The 27,090-nt window shown below is 38.7% G+C and overlaps 1 protein-coding gene across 2 annotated transcripts in view; it reads right to left on the bottom strand.

The window, feature by feature from the left end:
• Positions 1-27,090, bottom strand: part of LOC124556650 — a 637,832-nt gene that overhangs the window by 495,370 nt on the left and 115,372 nt on the right. For both annotated transcript variants that reach the window (XM_047130615.1, XM_047130616.1), the window contains exon 4: positions 6,473-6,780. In XM_047130615.1, coding sequence (XP_046986571.1) covers positions 6,473-6,780 — 308 coding nt within the window. The remainder of the gene's footprint in view (positions 1-6,472; positions 6,781-27,090) is intronic.

Raw genomic sequence — 27,090 nt, forward strand, 5'->3', positions numbered from 1 at the left:
ATATTCTGTAGTGACTGCATAGGTGTCATGTATTATTATTCTTTAATACCAAGTGAATCAGCAAAGCCCACTAGCTATTGGAGGGTGCTACTATATCCTCTTATATTTGCCTCTTAATGTCTGCCTTTGGCACCAAAAATGTTTTAGGTGTTGGTGTTCTTGGTTTAATGGTGACCAGTAGGCCTGGTGAAGTCTGAAAATGGTGTATCACATCAAGTTTGCATTGCTGACAGGACGTTGTCTTTGATGGGGTCTCCAGAAACACTTGAATGATGTGCTTGAAAGGGGAGTTAATGTGCAGTGAGTTGACTTCCAATAGAGGCAAATGCCTTCCCTTGTAGAGGTGTGCAACCAACTGAAAATGGTGAAAGAAATCAGCTCCTACAAAAAGCTTGGTGACATCTGCCATGATGAAATTCCATTGAAACAATTTGTTCAAACCTAAATCAAATTCAAGACTTTTCTGCCCCATACATCTGAATGTGGCAAATGTTGGTTGCCATCAGTAACTGTGTGCTAGGAGAGCTGCCTCTTCCAAAGCAATGTTGGAAAGGGGGGGCATGGGCAGGGGGGGAGGAGGGGGGGCACACTACATTTAGGCCCTACGTCTACCAGAAACATGGTTCCAGAAAGTTTTTTTTGTCTGCAGCTCGTGGTCTAGTGATAAGCATTGCTGCCTCCAGATCACGGGGTCCCAGGTTCAATTCCCAGGTGGACTGGGGATTTTCTCTGTCTGGGGACTGGGTGTTTGTGTTGTCCTCACCATTTCATCATCATCATCATCATCATCATTCGTGACAGTGGCTGGATTGGACTGTGTAGAAACTGGACTATGTAAAAATTGGGAACTTGTATGGGTGCTTATGACCACACAGTTGAGTGCCCCACAAACCAATCATCATCATCATCCAGACAGTTTGTCAGTCACAAACAAACATTTTTAATTGTTCCTTCCAAATGTGCAAAAAACCAATACTCAATGTTCTGCCTGTCTGCAAAGAATGACTTGCTGCTTTTCCATGTGAGCTAATCTTAATTCTGAAAGCTGTGACCCTTGAAACCCACCATAAATGAGATACAGCGGCATTGGCATTTAGAGTTTTTACTGTAGGTACTCTATGATTATAGTAATCTTGGTGTTGTAAGTTCCAGACTGGCAAAGTCTGTCTCTGAATTGAGGGCTATTGCCTGAGTTGGCTTCTTTTGTGGTCTGCAGAACATTTACACAATGAGAATTTTTAATGAACACTCCACTTGATGACGTGGCTGTCACCACTGCCCAGTACCAAAAATTAGACTATTTGGTCAAATAGCTGATGAAGTAACAGCTAGTATGTTCGTGAATGTCTTCTCTCTCGTGCTGTCAGGCGACATATGCAATGAAAATCCTATGGAAATCTTCTCATGTAGTGCACCTGGATGCACTCTGTGAGTCGGAATGGAAACACATCTTTATGATTACTGGAGCAGAAGGGAAGAAAGGGATGTGACTGCATGGTGTGACACATTTGTGGGCCTTGCTACCAAATCAGTGGTAATACCAACACTAGCCAGGAACGTCTCATCTCTTCTCACATTCTTGCCCAATAAAAGATGACAGTTTGTTTCTGAAGTGTTACAAATTTGCTTTGGTGCCTTGAAGAGATGCTATTTTGGTGTGCAGTGCCTGCATGCTGGCTGCCACATGATTGGCTATTGCTTCCTGTTCATTGGAAGAAGTGCACAAGTTGGGGCCACTGGATACTGCCATCCAGGGCTGGTCCACTTATTGCAATGCTCTACAGTGTTGTAAACATCATACTGCAAGCTACTGACAATGGCCGCCACCTTATCAGCCAAAACATTGAGGGGTAAACCCATGTGAGCTGCTAATACTGTCATAATATTGGTTGGAAGGCACTTTAGGGACTGAAAGTGTAAGGAAGTCACTTTCCAGCAGGGTCTTTAGTTCCAGTAAAACTGTTTTGGTTCCTAATTGCTCATAACAGATCAGTTTCTGAAATTGTAGCTCTGGCTTGAAAGGAAAATGTTTGATTAGACAAGTTGTTTAAAATCAAAATAACACTGAATGTGAAACACAGCCTCTGCCTGAACTACCTGCAATTGTTGAGATGCCCACAATGCAATGAAAATGTTCTGTAGACTTGAGAATGCCACGCTGCACAAAAATGATCTCGACTTGCTTCAGCCACAGATCTGGCCTTGCCTTCCAGAACAATGATAACTTCGTGTGGCTGAGGTTCCTACCTTGTGGTGTTGTGGGTAAATTGTCAGAAGTCATTGCTATATTAAAGCTGTAGAGACATATTTTTCTCAATCCAGGACATTGCGCTCCACAATAATGTCAGATATGGATATTGCCTAATAAGAACTGATTTGCACAAATAATGTTATTATACAGCTTTTAAGGAAAAAATAGCAATGTATTGAAGAGATATAGACCATTTCCTATTACAAAAATTACTCCTTTCAGGACAGTTAATGTGTTACATGTACACAAAATAAAATTAGAAATGGATGAGGTTGAACTCAAAAATACTAACTAGAGTATATGAAGAAATCAACTGCAATGAAGGAAGAATATAATTTACTATTAGAAAAAATACAAGACTTTGCACATGTGATAACACAGCTTACAAATTACTCCAAACAGAGTACATGGGAAAATCTAGCTATAACTGGGGAATAAAAGATACCAGTATTTACTGTAAATACCATGGAAAGTAAACGTATGTTGAATTACTCACAGAAAATGATTACTCCAAAGAGGCTTGTTACATCAGGTGATATTTGAATAATTTATTTATAAATCTCAATAGCTACAAGGTATCTAAATATGGTGGTCTCAAGATCATGCATCTAGCAACAGAAAAGGAATTTGCAGAGTTTAAAACTAGTGGAATAACTTCATTTAATGACCATTTGTTTGATAATGTGTTAAACTCGAAGTTCTGCATGCAAATTCTACTGGAATATGGATATGAGTTACCAACATACACTCAAAAGTATGTGGACTGTCCTAAAAATATTACTATTGAAGAAATAAACAGTAAAATCAAAATTTCCAGACAATCACTGCTAGGATCAGTGTTGGACCAAGTGTTTCACATAGAATAAAAGCACTGCATCTATCACTGTGCTGATTACTGTACTGGGGAGGCAGGCTCGAATTACCAGATCATCAGACTGGACACAAGCATTGCATAGGGTGTGCAAAAGTGCTGTGCAGACTCCAGTACCATGGAGAGAGGCTCTGATTGCTGCATACACTGCACCGCCATCATTGGACTCTGGTATGTGGTGTATCAATTTTAGTTGAACTAAAACGAGGTTTTGACAAACAATACAAACAGTTTAGACATGGGGTAGCAATGAAGCACTTAATTTGGGGGATCAATTGTGCCTTGCACAAAGTGAGTACTTTTTGCATCATATGTGTCTTAACCTGTAAGTTACACCAGTAATGCCAATAAGCAGGTGCATGTGTTTTGTACTGTTACAAAACAAATCTCTACATATTCTGGTAAATAATATATACAATTTAGATGGGGCAATAACATTGAGGCACTTAATTTAAGAGCCTATTGCTCCTTGCACCAAGAGGTTGCATAGATTGAACCACAGTCAGGTTTTGGTGTAATATGTACATTAACACCAGCAATACCAATGTCTTTACAATAACGTATACCACCGGAGGTGGTGCACATTATGACCCCGATGAAAAAGCCACATTTCATTAAATGTTGTTGACTTTTGTCCAGAGCTTTTTTTTTAAAAAAATAAAAAGAAGTTCATGCTATTATTTACTGAATTGGACATTAGCTATGAAACCTCAATTAGGTTTAAATTTTTAGATTAGGCATAACTGAAAATTTTAAAACAATTATAGAATCAGGCAGAAGAATTAATTAAAATAACAAACTTTTTAAAATTTTAAAATACAAGGAACACAATGAGATTACACTATTTAAGAGAGGTATATATTTTGATAAATAATGAAAATGACTTTGGTTTCTTTAAAGTTCTATTTTACTTTGATAGAAAGATAGAACGACACTTGTGTCTTGGTCTCCAAGTGGGGTAGCGATAACAAGATGGCCAGTCCTGAGATATATACTGATTGGCTCCTTCAGTTTAAATGGCAGTAGAATATTTGCTTGTATTTGGGAGAGTTATATATGTGTGTGTATTGGTTTAGAATCTCTCTGCTGGTACATTTTCAAGGAAGGTGCATGACTTAAGAAATGGTTGGTGCGGGGGGTGGAGAGTAAGGTGAAGGGCAGTGGGGAGGGGGCATGATGTCATCATACAATTGTCCCTACTCCTATACATAGGCAGTCCAACAGTCAATGGTCAGTTTGTATCGTGAATGCCTATTGCCCCTAATTTGACAATATCAAATTAATTAGTTATCATTGGAAACATTCAGAAACTCTTATCACTCTACTTGCTGATCTTCTATTTTTACTTTTTCATCTTCCTTGTGAAATTTTGAGAGACACAGAATTGCAGATGTTACATTGTTGAGCTGGGCCACAACACAGTGAAAACATTCTGTGGATTCACAGACACAACGCTGCTCAAAAATGCTCTTAACTTCCTTAAAGCACAAGTCTGGCTTTGTGTTTTACAACAGTGGCAACTTCATGTGGTTGAAGTTCCTAACCTGTGGTGTTGTGGATAAATTATCAGCAGTCAGTGTTATATTAAAGCTGCAGAAATGTATTTTTCACAATTCAGGACATTGTGCTCCACAAAGACATCATATACAGATATCCCTTAATAAGGCTTGGTTTGCACAAATATTGTTATTGTACAGGTCTTAAGAAAAAGAGACAATGCATTGAACAGACTTAAACCATTGCCTATTACAAAAATTACTACTTTCAGTAAAGTTAATGTGTTATATGTGCACAAAAGGAAACTAAAAGTGGAAGAGGCTGAACTCAAAAATACAAACTGGAGTATTTGACAAAAACAACAGCAATGAAGGAAGAATATAATCTACTATTAGAAAAATAAAAAGCCTTTGCAGATGTGATAACAAGGTTTACAAACTGCTTTAAACACAGTAAACTGGAAAATCTGGATAGGACTGGGGAGTAAAAGATATAAGCATTTATTGTAAACACCATGAAATGTGACCATATGTGGATTAGTCACAGAAAATGATGACTCCAAGATGCTTGCTACATTAGATGATATTCCAAAGGTTATTTATAAACTCCCATTCTTGTTTGGATCTGCTTAAAAAGGGTGGCTACAAGGTATCTAAATGTGGTGGCCTCAACATTGTGCATCTAACAAAAGAGAAGATATCTGAAGAGTTTAAAACTGGTGGAATAACTACATTTAATGACCATTTGTTTGATAAAGTGGTCACCTCAAAGTTCTATATTCAGATTCTATTGGAATATGGAGATAAGTTAGCAACATACACCCAAGAGGATTTGGACTGTCTTAAAAATATTATCATGCAAGAAATAAAAGCTAAAATCAAAATTCCCATATGATTCAGCTAGAATCAGTGTTTGCATGGTGTTTCACATAGAATGTGCTGATTACTGTATTGGGGAGGCACACTCAGATTGCCATGTACATTGTGCCCTGATCATCAGGCTCTAGACACAAGCATTGTACAGGGCATACGAAATTGCTCTACAGACTCCAGTTCCATGGAGGGAAGCTCTCATCGCTGCACACACTGCGCCTTTGTCATCAGACTCTCGTAGATGGTGTATCAATTTTTGCTGATTAAAAAGAGTTGTACACAAACAATACAAACAATTTAGACATGCAGTAACACTGCACCTCCATAATTGGACTCTGTCAGGTGGTGTGTCAACTTTACAGTATTATATTCCAGAACATAATTTAGAATTTACATGAATGTTTTGATTAATGTTATCACAAGTTTACTGTCACCTGTTTTATCAACTAAGTGAATCACATTATATGCAAAGAGTGAAAATTAGCTCTCATTATTTTATCAGAAGGAAGTCATTTTATAAATGTGAGAAACAATGGGTGACCTAACATATCTTCTCACCCTCTCATACTTGCTCTCTCCAATGAAACTGGTATGCCATTTTAATTATTAAGTAGTGCTTTCTATTTCCTGCATCTCTGTTCTTACATGTACAACTTGAAAGTCTGCTTTCCTTGGGAGAACTTCAGATTTCACAAAGCTAGAACATTTGGGGCGATCACATATCAATCTTATGAGTTTGAAATTATTGTTTATACAATGTAATTAGTAAAGCTGAAAGTTGTGTGATTTATTGTAAGACTTTTGGAATAAAAATGTCTCTATTTAGAATATTTTGTGTGTTAAAGTGCTTTATATATCTCATTTGCACTAATTTTCTATAACCATGCATAAGTAAGTTTGCGGAAAGATTAAAAATTTATTCTTTATGTCTGCTGTTTAAGTGTTACTCCATACTTCTACATAATACTTATAATCACTTACTTTACCAAAATGTACTGCAACTCCCCATTTGGTGGGAACATTTGTAAGTTAATGGTTCCAACAGCATTTACTTTCAGTAATTTGTGTACTTCTGCATTTACTTTTGCAAGTGAATACACCCGTTCACTGGATGAAATTAGACTCTGTGGTATTGGTGCACAAGACAATAAAGGCACATTAGACCAAACTTTCATTGGAAAGTCAGTCACTTTATATACATCTTCATAATCAAAAAATTTCCTAACAGTTACATTTTTTCCGTCGTTTGTAATAATGTATTCCACAGTACGCCTCCCATATAATGTATTCTGAAAAACACAAAAACATGAATAAAATATTAATATATATTCTACACAAAACTGACTAAGTGCTACAATGGGTTATTAGACTGTTTCAAAAGTATTTAAATAAAAATTGCTATAAAAGTTATTTTATGGTACAATCCACTCTTAATCATTCCTTCACTATAGCATTCAGGACTATAATACTTAATCTGTGAAGGATTTACTAGAGCTAATTTGAGAACACAATCTTTTTTCCCTACTGTTAATGTTTTAAAATTTTGAACTCATATTCATAAATAAATAACACTATAGGTTAGGTGAACACTTGGCAACACAATAATAAACATTCTACCAGTAATGCAATTACAAATAAAAACAAAAGTAACTGGAAATACATGGAAATGCTTAATTTTTTGAAATGCAAACAAGGCATCACAAGTCCATCATAAATCAGATATGGATCTTTCAGTATCCTGTAACAAAGAAATTACTGTCAAATATGTTATGTACATATATTAGGTCCAATTACTAAAAAAATGGAATATGTTGCAGAAAAAAACTCATTCAATGACTATGGCTTGTGTATAAGTGGACCTCATTTTAATGCAGAAGCATAATTTTTTCTTCATTTTCTTTCTCTTCTTCTTATTTGTAACTTTCAGTTTGGATTTCACAAGGGGAAAAACACAACTGCTGTTGATTCAGAAATCACTGATCGAACATTATCTGACATTGAAGACAAAAGTGAAGTATCACTTGTATTAAGTGACTTAAGCAAGGCATTTGATTGCATTCTTGTTGACATCCTACTAAAGAAATTGGAATACTATGGGTTGCAAGAGAGCACTTAAGCCATCATTACTTCTTACTTGAACAACAGGAAAAAATTCATTTCAGTCAGGAATATGCATTCTTCCTTGCTCGAGATAGACACAGGTGTTCCCCAAGGATCTATCCTTGGAACCTTCTTTTTCATTGTTGCAATCAGTGACCTGCCTTACAACATACTGCATCCTGTCATATGTTATGCAGATGATACTACACTGTTTACCTCTCATCAGAACATCTCTGAACTCAATCACATAATAAAAGAATATCTTGACATAGCTTTGGACTGGTTTACTGCTAATAAACTCTTATGTAATACCAATAAGGCACAACAGCTCATACTAGGAATACAAAGGATATAGAAATTAAATCAGTATAGCTTCTAGGTGTTCACAGTGACTCCAAACTTAATTGGCTAGAACATACCAATCATGTCTGCAAAAAGATATCTCAGGTATCATACCTCCTTTTGAAACTAAGGGACATGGTAAACATGGATTACCTTTGGATGGCATACTTCAGACTTTTCCAATTGCATATGGCCTTATTATATAGGGACATCCTCCCCATGTTGATAACATTTTAAAATTACAAAAGAAACTTTTGTGCTTAATTTGTAACACAGGTCATTTGGAAAATTTTTGTGCATCCTTCACCAGGCTCAAAATACTTAATATATTTTGCAGGACTTCACATTAAAAATAATATGACAGAACTTGATGTCAGGGGGGAAGTTCATGACCACAATATTAGAGCTAAGTCGAAGTTAGATATACCTAGTATAGTAATAGTAATTAACTAGAGAGTGATGAATGAAGACATGTCGTTGCTGTCTGCATTGAACACCATATGAAAATAATGTGGCAACAGTTGCTGACATATAAATACATTATCCATAGTGAATAATTTGGTAAAGAGATTGTTGGTCAGTATCAGTGATGTGGAAATCTTTTACTGTTGTGACACATTTTAGATGATGTGATCTCTGTTTTATTAATTAGTATTCTCTTACATCATGTCTCTGATGAGACATGTAATTTTAAAATATTTATGGATTATTTCATCAGTGCTTGGAAGGACACAACATATAAAAATCTAGCATACATAGTATTTATGTTCCACAGTAATATTTATTTAATAATTCATTATGAACTAGCTTCCACCTTCCTATGCCATTGTCAGATAACTTAATACTAAACAGGTACTCCACACAACCTCAGCAAGAGTTCATAGCTGCACAAAGATTGTTTTCCAAAGACATGTAAAATTTTACAACTATATACTGATGCAAAACCACAAGCATAACGTAATACCCAAAGAATCTCTGAACAAATAAAACATATATAAAAGTATACTTCTAGAAAAGCAGAAAAAAAACATTGGCACAGATTACAATGTTGTATGGACAAATAGATGAATGTGGTTAACATGCCAAAGAAAAAGGTGGGGGGGGGGGGGGGGGGGGGAGGAGAGCGGAGGAAGGGGACAGGAGGGGGGGAGGGGGGCAGAGGGGTGAAAGGAGTCTGTGGAATGTGCATGTGGAACAGTTACAACAAGCATATTATCTAATGCTGAGAAAAATATTAACTCATTGCTGATACTTTAGTAAGTATGACACTAAAACTGTTTACTCATTAAGGACGAGGCCAGGATTCTTTGATCAGTGTTTATTAAGGGGCAGAATTTCAATTAATGTTAGTTTTGTGCCCTTAATTCCACTGTGGAAGACACCTCACTTAATATCATAAGAACAACTGTCATTAAGAGCATTTTCGGCAAAGGTGGAATTTTTCTTTTTCAGTCTCCCACTTCTTTCATGCTTAATCAGTGTATTCGTTACAGTCCTACCTGACTGACTATCTTAATAACTTTCCATACAAATTGCAGAGACTATAAATTCCATGCTGTTGCAATGGGGAAATCTTATCTTCACTGTTGAACAGAATGTAGACAACAGTGTTCCTATTAAAAAAAGCTTGAGCATATTTCCTGAATTTTCATTTGTTGACATGTACCTGCAAAGTCCTGTCTACATATAGAATGGGGGCCTATTTGTTATTAGTGTGGTTTAGTGTTTTCTGAAAATGATACAAAAGTGCTGTTATCCTCTGTCTCTCCTTTCTACTGAGTATGCTGTCGATCAGGGTAGGATTATGTTATTTACTTAATTTTTTCAACTAATTTTCAAAATATGTTTTGGTTTCGTGTAAGATAGCACACAGGCACCATGGAGTTGAAGGCTAAATGTTTCTGTGTTATGGGATGCTGGGAACCATTTCATTACTGTGTCTGTAGAATTTACTTTCCTGTAATCTTGAATGAATGTTGTTATTTGCTAATGTCAATGGTAAGGTGTGTAAAGTCAGTTCCAGCTCCCCTGTAAACTCAATTTTACTGTGATGTGAATTCAAATGCTGAAAATATTTATTTAATTGTCGATGTGTCTGGTAAATAGTTTTGCCCTCTGCCCTCGCTCCCCCCCCCCCCCCCCTCCCCCTTATAACAGAACGTAAAATCATGTATTTCTGTAATTTCTTTACATGTAATATTTTATGTAAATATTGTCTTTGATTTCCTATGTAATAACTCAAAGAGACTGTTATCTTTGGTCATGCAGGGAGGAGATGGATGTTTGGAACACAAGGTCTGGAATACGATGTTTTAGTTTATATTGGTGTAGAAGTGTTACATGAGTGATTTATTAAATATGTGATATGTATAAAATAAAATAACTTTTTCTCTAAAAAACAAAATACCACGCTACCTTGCAAACCTGTTAGTCTCATCCTAACATAAAGAAAACCACAGGAACCTCTCAGTGGAATCAGTCCTAGACTTAACGAGGCCAAGATATACTATGAAGACAATAACAAAAGTTGTTATATTAACTTAAGTATGTTGTTAAATTAACTTAATTATGTCATGTATTGGAAAATTTGACTCGTTCCACATCATTACGAAATATCGTATTCATGATCCGTGGAACTAGTATTAATCTAATCTAGATCAATGTAAAAGCTAAGTACCAACACTGTTCATACTTGTTAATGACCTCTGTCTATAAATTTGAACCTCCTGTAGATCCTGAAGTCACCATGTAGACAAAGGAGTAGGACAACTTATAGACTGTGGAAATTTAGGAAGGAAGAGGTCTGTCAAACTTGGGGGCTTGTCTGGGATATTACCGTTAAGTGCGATGAGGCTAATTGTGCTTTGTTTGCAGGACAGTATAAACTTTATAATTCATAAGACATGAATATCACTGTGCACGTTTCCTGGACAAGAAAAAGAGCGAGAGCCAACAAAGCACTGGCTTATTGGAGAGGTAGACCTATGATCAACGTGAAAAGATAAGTACAATTCCTCTTTGTTTTAAACTTTTTGTCAGGACTGTGTTTAAACATGTGGTGTCATAATGATGCTATCAGAAGAAATTAAAAAGGAAGTTGGAGAAATGTTAGCTTCAAACATGTGTGGTGTAAGTGATGATCCAGATGACTCACAAACTGAAAGAAAACCGGAGCAACAGGACTGGGTAAGGTTACTGTTTGCCAGAATGGGACAAATGCAGTCTGTATTAACAATGGCAACGAATTCAAATAGTGAATTCCTAGAATCTAAAATAAATACATCCAGTCAATTGCTAGAAGTGAAATCACACTTAATTAGTGAATCACTGGAAGCAAAAATTTACTGAAAGAAGAGATCTTAAATTTGAAAATTCAATTAGGTGGGTGTGAACTCCAAAATTGAGGCTGTAGAAAAGAAGTCTGTAATCTTAGAAAATAAACTGGCCTCAGCTAGCTCAAGTCAAGGGAAAGAGATTGAAAGGTTAATCTCAGCTCAAAGAACTGTGAAGGAGAGGGTGGGCAAATTAAGTTTAGATACAGAATCAAATGTTAATTCCTTAGATGCTGAATTAAACAAAACACAAGAGTCTGTTTGCCCCACTGCAGACTCCTAACTAAGGTACGAGCATATGGGATTGGTTCCCAGATATGTGAGTGGCTCAAAGACTTCTTAAGTAATACAACCCAGTTCGTTGTCCTCGATGGTGAGTGTTCATTGGAGGTGAGCGTATCATCTGGAGTGCCCCAGGGAAGTGCGGTAGGTCTACTGTTGTTTTCTACCTACATAAATGATCTTTTGGATAGGGTGGACAGCAATGTGTGGCTGTTTGCTGATGATGCTGTGGTGTACAGGAAGGTGTTATCGTTGAGTTACTGTAGGATGATACAAGATGACTTGGACAGAATTTGTGATTGGTGTAAAGAATGGCAGCTAACTCTAAACATAGATAAATGCAAATTAATGCAGATAAATAGGAAAAAGAATCCCATAATGTTTGAATACTCCATTAGTAGTGTAACACTTGACACAGTCACGTCGATTAAATATTTGGGCATAACATTGCAGAGCGATATGAAGTGAGACAAGCATGTAATGGCAATTGTGGGGAAGGCGGATAGTCATCTTCGGTTCATTGGTAGAATTTTGGGAAGATGTGGTTCATTTGTAAAGGAGACCGCTTATAAAACACTAATATGACCTAGTCTTGAGTACAGCTTGAGCGTTTGGGATCGCTATCAGGTCGGATTGAGGAAGGACATAGAAGCAATTCAGAGGCGGGCTGCTACATTTGTTACTGGTAAGTTTGATCACCACGCGAGTGTTACGGAAATGCTTCAGGATGGAAGAAAGGAGGCGTTCTTTTCGTGAATCACAACTGAGGAAATTTAGAGAATCAGCATTTGAGGCTGACTCCAGTACAATTTTACTGCCGCCAACTTATATCGCACGGAAAGACCACAAAGATAATATAAGAGATTAGGGCTCGTACAGAGGCATATAGGCAGTCATTTTTCCTTTGTTCTGTTTGGGAGTGGAACAGGGAGAGAAGATGCTAGTTGTGGTATGACGTACCCACCGCCACACACCGTATGGTGGATTGCGGAGTATGTATGTAGATGTAGATGTAACATGTAACTTAAGTGTGATAGACAAGAGGTTTACTGAAATGCAAGATAATTTTGTGACTAAAAATCTATGTATGAATGGTGGAAGTGTGTGGAGTAGTTTACCTGTAAAAAGTTTTCCTTGTGATAATTTACACTCTGTAGACTTCTTACAACACTGCTCTGACAGTCTTGTTCCTGGTGTGTCTAATAATCTAAAGATTAAATTTGTCAAAAAATTTCTTGAGGGGGGAAGCTTTGTCTTGGGCAAACCAACATTTTTTTGAGTGGAAAACTTTTGATGATTTTAAGAAGTTTCTTAAATAAGTTTTGGTCTGAGACTGAACAGGGTAGGATAAAAAGTGAATTTTTAAACAGGACTAGTTTCAGGGGCAGAAACCACTCAATGAAGAACTTTTGCAGGGATAAACTTTGGAAATTGGTGCATCTAGATAAACCGGTTGATGAAATGACACAAATTGATGCTCTTAAAACTGAAAGAATACAATGGGAATTGGTGCATGGACCTGACGACTGTTTACACCAGTTTCTAAAATATATAGACAAATTAGACAGGGCAATGGAAAGAAATGTGCAGCAGTTTAGTAATGGAAACCATTACAGTGGGAGGTGGAATTCTGATTACCATGGGGAGAATCCTAGAAGGGACAATAGAGATTTTCAGAATGAACACCAATATGATAGAACAAGAGAGTACAGCGGTAATGGGAGACGGAGAAACTGGGAAACAATGGTGTAAATAGGAACAACAGATGGGAAGATGACAACAGAATGAATACAAATTGGAGGAATGACAACAGAGGTAGCTATCCAGAAAACTCCGGTCCGCCTCAATGAGGGTCGACAGCTTTGGGGTGAACAGATTTAAACATAATAGGAACACTAACTTTCACTCAAAACCCAATAGTGTAAATAACTGTACCATTAACAAACAGGTTAAACATAAGGAATACCAAGTGAATTATATTTGATACAAAAATTTGGGATGCTATGTGGCACAGTAGACCACTGCAAAATAAACATAGGAGAGATCGAAGTTCTTATTCAATTCTCGATGAGGAGATGTTAAATGATTTTTACAGCTGGGCAAAAAGGGGAGTGAGCTAATCATGAAGAGAGTAATAAATGTTTTAGTTCAGAATTGGTGGGGGGGGGGGGGGGGGGGTAGTTCACACAAGAAGGTGATAATGAGTCAACTGATGATAAACCTAAGCAACAGGAGAAAGGATCAACCGTAGAAAGTGAGGAACAGAGAGAAATAAATGAAACTGGTAGTAAAGTATACCATAGTAGAGATGATGTTAATATTATTGATGTGAAAAGTATAGTAAGTAAACCAGAAGGCGAGTACAATGTTTTTATTGAAATAAATAATGAAGTGTTGAAACTTGACGATAGTTGTGGTGACGAAGCAAAGGAATATGATAAGAATAGTGAAGTGACAGCTGAAAATCAATTGTTACATGTCTGTCCTGATCAGTTCATGGTTAATCAATTAGATAACAAAAGTGAAAATGTTGGAAAGAATTAGATTTGCATGAGATTTTTGAAAGTAAAGGAAGCCAATTTTTATAAATTCTGTGGAATCAGTATAATGAGAGTTGTACTAGCAAAGTATTTTGGTATCATCTAGGTATAATTAGTAGAACTGTGTGGTCAAGCTGGTGGGAGAGTAAGAGAAAGAGTCTGAGTGAAAGGTACATAAACAGTAGTGAATTATTTTGTGTGCAGCCAAAGTGTAAACTTGATACTAGCAACTTAGAATCTGACACTCACGTAAAGTTAATGAAGACTGAAAGGGAGGAAGTAGATGGAAATTATAGAGAAATTGAAAAAGATTTATTATATGAAGTTTCTGAGGGGAAGGCAGATGAAAAGGAATTAGGCTGTCCATACATTAAAATATGAATAAATTAGTGGGAAGGAAATTGTCTTATTGATATAGGAAGCCCCATATGTGCAATATCAGAAAAATTTAGAGATAAAATTAAGGATGGTAAGAACTTTGTAGAAATGGCAGTTGTAGGGGCAAAAATCAGCCACTGGTAAGCAAAGTAATGTAGTTAAGAGTCAAGTATTGTTAATATTTGAAATTGAAAATGTGGAATTTGAGCAAGGTTGACTTGTGGTCTCAAGGTTGGAAGAAAATATTATTTTAGGCATGGATTAGGTCTTAAAAGTGGGTGGTAACTTCTCTTGGGAAGAAAAGAGTGTTATAATTACTGAGCCTGAGAAAAATAGTATCCTGAAAACAGACATGTTCATCCTTAGCTGTGGTAATTCTTGTAACCATATCAAAACTGTTGTAAGCAATGTAGATAACCAAGCCATAAGTGGTAACTCATTCTATGATCATATAAATGAATAAAATTTCGAAGAATTAGTTGAAGTCAAATTGAAGGAAGCTGTAAATCTAAGTGAAAGTCAAAAAAATCAGCTAAGAGAAGAGTTATGGGAATTTCAGTATACATTTAGTGAGAGACTAGGGAAGGTAAAAGACTATCAGTGCAGACTTCAACTCAGAGATCATCATCGTTTCTTCCTAAAACCTTATGGCATTCCATTCTGCAGGAAAAAAGATGTGGAAATGGAAATCCAAAAAATGGAAACTTTGGGGATTATAGAAAGAAGTAGAAGTGCATAATGCGACAACCCATTAGTAGATGTATCCAAGAGAAATGGTGGGGTTAGACTTGTACTTGATTCTAGGCGCCTTAATAAGTTTTTGATTAGAGAAAATGACCATCCTGACAATATGGACAAGCTTCTGCACAAATTGATAATGTAAAATTTATGAGTAGTCTAGACTTGACATCTGGTTTTCACCAAATACCCCTTGAACTTGATTCTAGAAAGTATACTGTCTTTTTGTATGGTGGCAAAAGTTACCAATATTGTGTTGCCCCTTTTGGATTGAATGTATCTGTTGCTGAATTTATCAGAGCATTGGATTTTGTATTAGGTGATGAATTGTCTTCAAAATTAATAATATATGTAGATGACATTCCTGTAACTGGAAAAACCTGGGAAGATCATTTAAACCTTTTGAGACAAGTCTGTGGAAAATTGAGGGAAGGGGGAATGACTGCAAAATTGGAAAAATGTAGTTTTGGAGTTAATGAACTGAAATTTTTGGGACATAATATTTCAGAATAGGGAATCTCTCCTGATAAGGATAAACTTGAGGCCATTGTAAACTTTCCTATTCCCAAGAACAAAAAACAACTCAAGTCCTTTTTTGGTCCCACTGGATTCTATAGAAAATTTCTTAGTTCCAGGCTTTAAATGCAAACTGCTTATGTAATATACTAAAAAAGAATACTGTTTTGGACTGGACACAAGAATGTCATGATGCATTTGTGGAAATAAAGCAACAACTGTCCCAAAGTCAGATGTTGTATAGACCTGTTATGTCGTTACCATTCTGTATAATGACAGATAGTAGTGAGACAGATTTAAGGGCACACTTGTTTCAAAACATAGAAGTAGAAGGAAAATTAGAACACCATTCTATTGCTTTTGCTAGCTGTGTTTTACAAAAGTATGAAAAATCATATACAGTCATGGAGAAGGAACTACTTGCTATCCACTGGGCATTCAATAAGTTTAAAAATTATCCGTTAGGGCACAAAGTAATTGTCTTCTCTGACCATAAAGCACCGTCCTACATTCAGGAGTGCAGTACTCTATCATGACTGTATAACAAGGTGGGTTTTATTTCTTCAACAGTTTGACTATGAGATCAGATTTATTCAGGGTGAACATAATGTCATTGCAGATGCCCTTTCCAGAGTACCAGTGGATGCAGATTTTGAAAATGCTTATGGAAAAAGAGGAGAAAGAGTTCAAACTTATGTACATAAATGGTGTAAAAGATGAAGCTGAAATACTAAAAATCTGCAATGATATTTGTAGAAACCAAAATCATGATGAAAATTGGAAATTGGTTAAAAGTTACATAGGGAAAAAGGGAGGAGAAAAGGTAGATCAATATTATAAAGTACAAAAAGGGATTTTGTTTAGGAGACCTAGACCTGACTTAGACAGTTGGAAACCATGCTGGCCTGAGCAATGTATTGACACATTAATCAGTTACATACGTGAAAGCTTTGGACACTGTGGAGCAACAAAATGTATACAGAAGATACAGGAAAATGTATACTTCTATAATACCAGTAGGAGGGTGAAGAAGAAACTTGCAACCTGTGATTGTTGTCAGAGAGTAAAAGTGAGTAACCAAACATCTAAAGAGTTGATGCAAAACATTTTACCAAATAAAAACCTTGAATTGATAGCTATTGACTTATATGGACCACTACCAAAATCAAGGGGAGGGTACAGTTACATCTTCGTTTTAGTTGATGTTTTCTCTAAATTTATAAAATTGTACCCATTAAAGAAAGCAACCAGTAAACAAATTATCATCAAGCTGACGAATCATTATTTCACAAATGTAGGTATACCCCAGGCCATCATGTCTGATAATGGGTCACAGTTTACATCTAAATTATGGAAAATTTTTATTGAAGATACAAGAATAAAGCATATTTTGATTTCTGTCTGTCACTCATCAAGCAACCTAGTGGAAAGGTACATGAGGGAAATTGGAAAGCTTTGCAGAATATATTGTAGTAAACATCATGTTAATTGGATTCAAAATGTCACTGACTTCGAGGATATAATGAACAGCCTACAGCACTCATCCATGGGTTTTTCACCTTATGAGGTAATGTTTAATAGATGACCTGCAAACTTGATTTCTGAGAATGTTGATTTCCAACCTTGCCAAACTATGACACCCCAGGAAAGGGAAACAGCTGTTAGGAACACTATGAAAAAGCAAGGAGAGGTAAGAAAACAGAGACATGATGCAAGAAGTAAAGGAGAACAGTTCAGGACAGGAGATCTGGTTTTAGTAAAAACACAGGAAAAATCTAAATTGATGACTTCAGAAATAAAGAAATTTTTTGACATCTATATAGGCCCCTTTGAAATCAAGGAAAAACCACACCCTAATGCCTATAGGCTAATCTACCCAAAATCCTAGAAGTTATTTGAACTGCGCAATGTTACAGAGTTAAAATTCTACAAACATGACCCATAAAACAGTCATTAATAAGTAAAACACTGCTCATAAAGAAATAGTTGGCTGGACAAACTATATCACTTTATTGTTTTATTATTCAAGGAAAACTTGCTGTCAAAGTATGGAACTATGTCAGCTAAAAGTATGAAGTAGATTTTGTGTTAATTTGAATTATGTTTGTACTGATTTCTCTTTGTTCTGTAATATACCCATTCATTAAATTTAGTATGAGATCACGCTGTCAGACTACGAAACATTCGACCGTTTCACAGTAATGTTTCTTAACAGCAGCCAGATGTAATGATGTGCATACTTTTAAAGTAATAAGACATGCGCAGTGATTATGTGTAAGGAAACAAAACCTTTTCATTTGTAAGCTATGTCAGATGGAACATCATTTAAAGGATAAAGCAAACTGGAGATATTTGTCAGATTATGAGAGTGTGCATTGAAAGACCAGGTGTGTTGTAGTGTGTTAAAAAATGTGGTGGGTAGTCATGATATTTAACTAGGTGAATTAAGAATGTATTGAGGTTTAGATCATTATGGAGACAGTTGTTTTGTTACATTTGAAACTCTTGTGATGGATTGAAGGTTACGTGGTACTAATTTTGAGGTTTATATTGTGAGAGAATATTTTGTAATAGTTTAGGTAATTTGATGTTCAAGTGAATGAAGAGATGTTAGGAATTTATCCCATGCTCTGTTACACAGTTTGAAATAATTTCTATTCATTACAGAACGCTATTTGAGACACAGGAGAGTAAATCAAAATGGAAACACTGTTTAATAATGATGTAAAGTTGAGGTATAAAACTAACAATTTGACACAATGGAAGTGTAGAGTTTGTCATAATTTGACCTATAAAGCTGACATAGATGTACAATGTGAGAATTTTGCAATGATAGAGGCACAATCATATAAGGAACGTCTCAGCTACTTTATTATAAAGGAAACATTACATCATAAATATGTAAACCAGTCTCTCAGAAAATACAGTGCTGATCACGTATCATTAAATTTGCACTTGATTCATCATGTGATTACATTTGTCACATATACATGAAATCTCCCTAACAGACAACCATTTAGCATTGTGTATAAGTATTGTATCATTTAGAACTGTCTATTTTATGTATGCGGTTGAAAGAACCTGTTTATTTTAGAATAATGATATCTTTAGATTTAATGGTTGTTTTGGGCATAAGCCATCCCATATGGTATTTTATTGAAACACTTACATTAAAAGGTTATGAGAGATGCCCTCATTCCACAGTTCACTTAATGTATTCTAAAGAAACCCCTGACACTGTTATCTGCTATCAAAAGAGTGAGTTTAACTAATATACAATGAGTCAGTGTTGAAGTAAACTTGAATTTATACAGATACTATATAATTATGTACCACATTTTAATGTGGTTCTGCAGCTACCATGATCAATTAAATATAAGGTGCCATATTTCGTTGTTAGCTATAAGTCCATTGCTCTTCTTACTCAATACAGACAACGCAACCTTCAAATTATATATATATATATATATATATATATATATATATATATATATATATATATTTTGATGTGACTTACCAAACGAAAGTGCTGGCAGGTTGATAGACACACAAACAAACACAAACATACACACAAAATTCAAGCTTTCGCAACCAATGGTTGCTTCATCAGGAAAGAGGGAAGGAGAGGGAAAGACGAAGGGATGTGGGTTTTAAGGGAGAGGGTAAGGAGTCATTCCAATCCCGGGAGTGGAAAGACTTACCTTTGGGGGGAAAAAGGACAGGTATACACTCGCACACGCACACATATCCATCTGCACATACACAGACACAAGCAGACATTTGTAAAGCCAAAGAGTTTGGGCAGAGATGTCAGTCGAGGCGGAAGTACAGAGGCAAAGATGTTGTTGAAGACAGGTGAGGTAAGAGCAGCGGCAAATTGAAATTAGCGGAGATTGAGGCCTGGCGGATAACGAGAAGAGAGGATAAACTGAAGGGCAAGTTCCCATCTCCAGAGTTCTGACAGGTTGGTATTAGTGGGAAGTGTCCAGATAACCCGGACGGTGTAGCACTGTGCCAAGATGTGCTGGCCGTGCACCAAGGCATGTTTAGCCACAGGGTGATCCTCATTACCAACAAACACTGTCTGCCTGTGTCTGTTCATGCGAATGGACAGTTTGTTGCTGGTCATTCCCACATAGAAAGCTTCACAGTGTAGGCAGGACAGTTGGTAAATCACCTGGGTGCTTTCACACGTGGCTCTGCCTTTGATCGTGTACACCTTCCGGGTTACAGGACTGGAGTAGGTGGTGGTGGGAGGGTGCATGGGACAGGTTTTATACTGGATGCAGTTACAAGGGCAGGAGCCAGAGGGTAGGGAAGGTGGTTTGGGGATTTCATAGGGATGAACTAAGAGGTTACAAAGGTTAGGTGGACGGCAGAAAGACACTCTTGGTGGAGTGGGGAGGATTTAATGAAGGATGGATCTCATTTCAGGGCAGGATTTGTGGAACTCGTATCCCAGCTGGAGAGCCACATTCAGAGTCTGATCCAGTCCCAGAAAGTATCCTGTCACAAGTGGGGCACTTTTGGGGTTCTTCTGTGGGAGGTTCTGGGTTTGAGGAGATGAGGAAGTGGCTCTGGTTATTTGCTTCTGTACCAGGTCGGGAGGGTAGTTGTGGGATGCGAAAGCTGTTTTCAGGTTGTTGGTTTAATGGTTCAGGGATTCCGGACTGGAGCAGATTCATTTGCCACGAAGACCTAGGCTGAAGGGAAGGGACCTTTTGATGTGGAATGGGTGGCAGCTGTCATAATGGAGGTACTGTTGCTTGTTGGTGGGTTTGATGTGGACGGACGTGTGAAGTTGGCCATTGGACAGGTGGCGGTCAATGTCAAGGAAAGTGGCATGGGATTTGGAGTAGGACCAGGTGAATCTGATGGAACCAAAGAAGTTGAGGTTGGAGAGGAAATTCTGGAGTTCTTCTTCACTGTGAGTCCAGATCATGAAAATGTCATCAATAAATTTCTACCAAACTTTGGGTTGGCAGCCCTGGGTAACCAAGAAGGCTTCCTCTAGGCAACCCAAGAATAGGTTGGCATACGAGGGGGCCATCCTGGTACCCATGGCTGTTCCCTTTAATTGTTGGTATGTCTGGCCTTCGAAAGTGAAGAAGTTGTGGGTCAGGATGAAGCTGGCTAAGGTAATGAGGAAAGAGGTTTTAGGTAGGGTGGCAGGTGATCGGCGTGAAAGGAAGTGCTCCATCACAGCGAGGCCCTGGACGTGTGGAATATTTGTGTATAAGGAAGTGGCATCAATGGTTACAAGGATGGTTTCCGGGGGTAACAGACTGGGTAAGGATTCCAGGTGTTCGAGAAAGTGGTTGGTGTCTTTGATGAAGAATGGGAGACTGCATGTAATAGGTTGAAGGTGTTGATCTACGTAGGCAGAGATACGTTCTGTGGGGGCTTGGTAACCAGCTACAATGGGACGGCCGGGATGATTGGGTTTGTGAATTTTAGGAAGAAGGTAGAAGGTAGGGGTGTGGGGTGTTGGTGGGGTCAGGAGGTTGATGGAGTCAGGTGAAAGGTTTTGTAAGGGGCCTAAGGTTCTGAGGATTCCTTGAAGCTCTGCCTGGACATCACGATTGGGATTACCTTTGCAAACTTTGCATGTAGTTTTGTCTGAAAGCTGACGCAGTCCCTCAGCCACATACTCCCGACGATCAAGTACCACGGTCGTGGAACCCTTGTCCGCCGGAGGAATGACGATGGATTGGTCAGCCTTCAGATCACGGATAGCCTGGGCTTCAGCAGTGGTGATGTTGGGAGTATGCCCTCCTTCACCTACACATCAACTCAGCCAATGAACACACCCGTCAACTCCTATCCTTAATAAAAGTCCTCAATCTTTCCTCTCCCACATCCACACCGGCTGTTCAGAGCATCCTCCTACAGGCCAACCGCAAATTAGAACAGCATGCCACCCTCCACCTCAAAAAACTATCCAATCTCCTGGTTTCCCACCTCCGGAAAGGCAACTCACTCACCCTTCACAACCTTTCCAGCAAACCTCAACCTTCTCTTATTGCACACAGACCCAGTCTCTCCCATCTACTCAATCTCCCACTTCCAGCTCCACTCCCCCCAAAACCTCAAAATTCCAATCAACACAATCTGGAACCACAACACCCTAATTCAGTAGTTAACCTTTCCTCCAAACCTCTCTCCCAATCTGAAACCTCTGTCCTATCCAAAGGCCTCACCTTCAGCCCCACTCCCAGATTCAACCAAACAGCCCTTGTCAAAGATTTACTGTCCTACACCTGTACTCTCTGCTGGAAATATCACTTTGCCATGAAGAAAAATGATCCTAATCCTACTCCTAATGATCCAACTCCCCAAGACACTATCCAAATTAAACCCCGCCTGGAACAGTTCCGTCCTCCGTCACAGCGGGACCCACCTCCACTTCCTCAAAATCACCCTCTCCAAACTTTCCAGGAATTTCTGACTTCCAGCCTTGCCTCTCAATCCTTCTTAAAAAATCTTAATCCTACTCCCAACATCACCACTGCTGAAGCCCAGGCTATCCATGATCTGAAGGCTGACCGATCCATCGTCATTCTTCCGGCGGACAAGGGTTCCATGACCGTGGTACTTGATCGTCGGGAGCATGTGGCTGAGGGACTGCGTCAGCTTTCAGACAACACTACATAGAAATTTTGCCAAGGTAATCCAATTCGTGATGTCCAGGTGGAGCTTCAAGGAATCCTCAGAACCTTAGGCCCCCTACAAAACCTTTCACCTGACTCCATCAACCACCTAACCCCACCAACACCCCACACCCCTACCTTCTACCTTCTTCCTAAAATTCACAAACCCAATCATCCCGGCCGTCCCATTGTAGCTGGTTACCAAGCCCCCACAGAATGTAGATCAACACCTTCAACCCATTACATGCAGTCTCCCATTCTTCATCAAAGACACCAACCACTTTCTCGAATGCCTGGAATCCTTACCCAGTCTGTTACCCCCGGAAACCATCCTTGTAACCATTGATGCCACTTCCTTATACACAAATATTCCACACGTCCAGGGCCTCGCTGCGATGGAGCACTTCCTTTCACGCCGATCACCTGTCACCCTACCTAAAACCTCTTTCCTCATTACCTTAGCCAGCTTCATCCTGACCCACAACTTCTTCACTTTCGAAGGCCAGACATACCAACAATTAAAGGGAACAGCCATGGGTACCAGGATGGCCCCCTCGTACACCAACCTACTCATGGGTCGCTAAGAGGAAGCCTTCTTGGTTACCCGGGCCTGCCAACCCAAAGATTGGTACAGATTTATTGATGACATTTTCATGATCTGGACTCACAGTGAAGAAGAACTCCAGAATTTCCTCTCCAACCTCAACTCCTTTGGTTCCATCAGATTCACCTGGTCCTACTCCAAATCCCATGCCACTTTCCTTGACGTTGACCTCCACCTGTCCAATGGCCAGCTTCACACGTCCGTCCACATCAAACCCACCAACAAGCAACAGTACCTCCATTATGACAGCTGCCACCCATTCCACATCAAACGGTCCCTTCCCTTCAGCCTAGGTCTTCGTGGCAAATGAATCTGCTCCAGTCCGGATTCCCTGAACCATTACACCAACAACCTGAAAACAGCTCTCGCATCCCGCAACTACCCTCCCGACCTGGTACAGAAGCAAATAACCAGAGCCACTTCCTCATCTCCTCCAACCCAGAACCTCCCACAGAAGAACCCCAAAAGTGCCCCACTTGTGACAGGATACTTTCTGGGACTGGATCAGACTCTGAATGTGGCTCTCCAGCTGGGATATGACTTCCACAAATCCTGCCCTGAAATGAGATCCATCCTTCATGAAATCCTCCCCACTCCACCAAGAGTGTCTTTCCGCCGTCCACCTAACCTTTGTAACCTCTTAGTTCATCCCTATGAAATCCCCAAACCACCTTCCCTACCCTCTGGCTCCTACCCTTGTAACTGCCCCCAGTGTAAAACCTGTCCCATGCACCCCCCCACCGCCACCTACTCCAGTCCTGTAACCCGGAAGGTGTACACGATCAAAGGCAGAGCCACATGTGAAAGCACCCACGTGATTTACCAACTGTCCTGCCTACACTGTGAAGCTTTCTATGTGGGAATGACCAGCAACAAACTGTCCATTCGCATGAACAGACACAGGCAGACAGTGTTTGTTTATAATGAGGATCACCCTGTGGCTAAACATGCCTTGGTGCACGGCCAGCACATCTTGGCACAGTGTTACACCGTCCGGGTTATCTGGACACTTCCCACTAATACCAACCTGTCAGAACTCTGGAGATGGGAACTTGCCCTTTAGTTTATCCTCTCTTCTCGTTATCCGCCAGGCCTCAATCTCCGCTAATTTCAATTTGCCGCTGCTCATACCTCACCTGTCTTTCAACAACATCTTTGCCTCTGTACTTCCGCCTCGACTGACATCTCTGCCCAAACTCTTTGGCTTTACAAATGTCTGCTTGTGTCTGTGTATGTGCGGATGGATATGTGTGCGTGTGCGAGTGTATACCTGTCCTTTTTCCCCCCTAAGGTAAGTCTTTCCACTCCCGGGATTGGAATGACTCCTTACCCTCTCCCTTAAAACCCACATCCCTTCGTCTTTCCCTCTCCTTCCCTCTTTCCTGATGAAGCAACCATTGGTTGCGAAAGCTTGAATTTTGTGTGTATGTTTGTGTGTCTATCGACCTGCCAGCACTTTCATTTGGTAAGCCACATCATCTTTGTTTTTAGATATATTTTTCCCACGTGGAATGTTTCCCTATATATATATATATATATATATATATATATATATATATATATAAAAAAAACTAAGATCCCTTGGGAAATCAATTTTATTACTAACTTTTGGAACTAGAATTTTTATTATGATGTGTGTATTAGATATAATATGTTGCATGTCTATACTATAGTTAGAGATATAGTCGGACTCACACCCTTATTAATAAAAACTTTTTCTATGTATGACAAAACTTCCTCCATAAATTAATACTGTTATGGACATTTCAGATAAGAGATAAAAAAGCAGAATACTGAGGGCTGAGGAGGAAATGTGAAAATATGTTTATAACTTACCATGGACAACCAGTACTGGGACACTGTGAGCAAGGTGGTGATCATCCGACAGACATTTATCAAAAGGCGAGGAGGCATTGATAAGTACCATAAGTGAACTACTGCAATGAAAATTGAACACTGTGTACTCAAAGACTCAAATGAAAAAAAAAATCCCCCAGCCATTTAAATTTGTGAGCTTGAAGAGCTTTAAACCATATGTTAAAATTTCTGCACGAGTTCAATTGTAAGACTTTGGGACTTATCTGACCTATTGCACATCCTTTTCGTAGTGATACAAATTAAGAAATATTTAAAAAGACTAATTTGTGTGGAATAATTTTAAGTAATATCCATGTCATGTTGTACTCAATCAGATCTTTTCTGGAGGAAACAGTTTTGCATGTCTTTAGGACACATTAATCAATGGGAAAGTTAATTTTTTCACGAAGTGCTTATATTCCATAGTGATACACAATCCCATGCATGGCATGCATGGACTTGTTTGGGGGGGGGGGGGGGGGGGATGGGGAGGTATTATAACAGAACGTAAAATCATGTATTTCTGTAATTCCTTTACATGTAATATTTTATGTATTTTATGCAAATATTGTCTTTGACTTCTCATTTAACAATTCAAAGAGACTGTTATCTTTGGTCGTGGTTGTGCGGGGAGGAGGTGGATCTTTGGAACACGAGATCGGTTGGGTGAGGTGGTGATACAGATGTGGTGGAAGACAATGTTTTAGTTTATATTGGTGTAGAAGTGTTACATGTGTGATTTATTAAATATGTGATGTGTATAAACTAAAATAACTCTTTCTCTAAAAAACAAAATATCACGCTACCTTGCAAACCTGTTAGTCTCATCCTAACATAAAGAAAACTGCTGGAACCTCTCAGTGGAATCACTCCTAGACTTAACGAGGCCAAGATATACTACGAAGGCAATAACAAAGAGAACAGTGTAAAAGCTAAGTACCAACACTGTTCGTACTTGTTAACAACCTCTGTCTACAAATTTGAACCTCCTGTAATTTCTGAAGTCACCATGTGGACAAAGAAGTAGGACAACTTATAGACTGTGGAAATTTAGGGAGGAAGAGGTCTGTTAAAACCTCCACCACCCACCATTTTTTTTCATGTTTGCTGTAGTAACCCACACGTTACTGCACCTCCATCAAAACTAATGCAGAGCATGTCAATACACCCACTCATTTGTGAAGTGTACCTTTGGGCTGCTCCAGGCACTTACAAGAGGCTTTGGTCCATCACCTGCAGTCTCTAGCAAGTGGCCCCTGGCTGATAAATGCTATTTATATAACCATGTACTGGCTCCAGCTGGCAGTCTTGTATATGTTCTCTAAACTTTACTGCATTTATGCTGTCACACTGTGACTTAATAAATAGTTGTTTTCTTATGGCCACATCTTTTATTGTGTGTAGAATTAGAACATAAGTGGCAGGGAGTAGAACTTTCATGAACTCAGTTCCAGTGATTATTTTTTCGTGTAAATTATCCATGGAAGTGGTACTTCAATCACTTCTCCAGCAGCAGCAACTTACTATGGTCATCTTCAAAAAACTCATGGCTATGTCACCCACACAGGCTCCACCATCTCAGGTGCACCCCCACCATTTCCATCATATAATGACTCTGCTATAGAGTGGGAGGCTTATGAAATACATCTCCATCAGCACTTTGTTCAATGTAAGGGTGAAAGAAATTTGTAAGGCTTTCTTTTTATCACAGATTCCTCCTCATATGTACCAGTTATCAAAGCCCCTTTCCAGGAATGGGCCCCACTCTTTTGGATGATATGTGTAGTTTCTTGCCTTCTTCCCATGGTAAATGCAGACAGGTCATTGCTGCTCGTATCGAATTTTACCAGTGCTGCTGCCACAAGCACATACAACTGTCTTATTGGGCTCAGGCAACAGAGCTGTAGGGTTTGAGCCACAAGTGTCACTAAATTACTACGACCCCCAAGGAATCCCATCCAGACTCCATGGTTAGAGATGCGATTATCTGCTTAGCACCCAATAAGGAAGTTCATCCAAGAGTCCTTCAGTGTGAGGATCTATCTTCAGAATAAGATTTAAACATTTCTCAGTCCTTTGCAGTCTCCCATAGTGTGGATCACCAAACTGAAGCATCGTGTGATGTTGCCACTGTTGGCAGTGAACCACTTTGGTGCAGAGCAACAAGGTTGATGAGCAAAGAGGAATCAATGCCGTTCAAATCAGGAAACCTGGCCACAATGGACAAACCCATCAGCAACAACAAGGACACTATGTGGCA

Source organism: Schistocerca americana, chromosome X, assembly GCF_021461395.2.
Source record: "Schistocerca americana isolate TAMUIC-IGC-003095 chromosome X, iqSchAmer2.1, whole genome shotgun sequence".
In the NCBI taxonomy this organism is placed as follows: domain Eukaryota; kingdom Metazoa; phylum Arthropoda; class Insecta; order Orthoptera; family Acrididae; genus Schistocerca; species Schistocerca americana.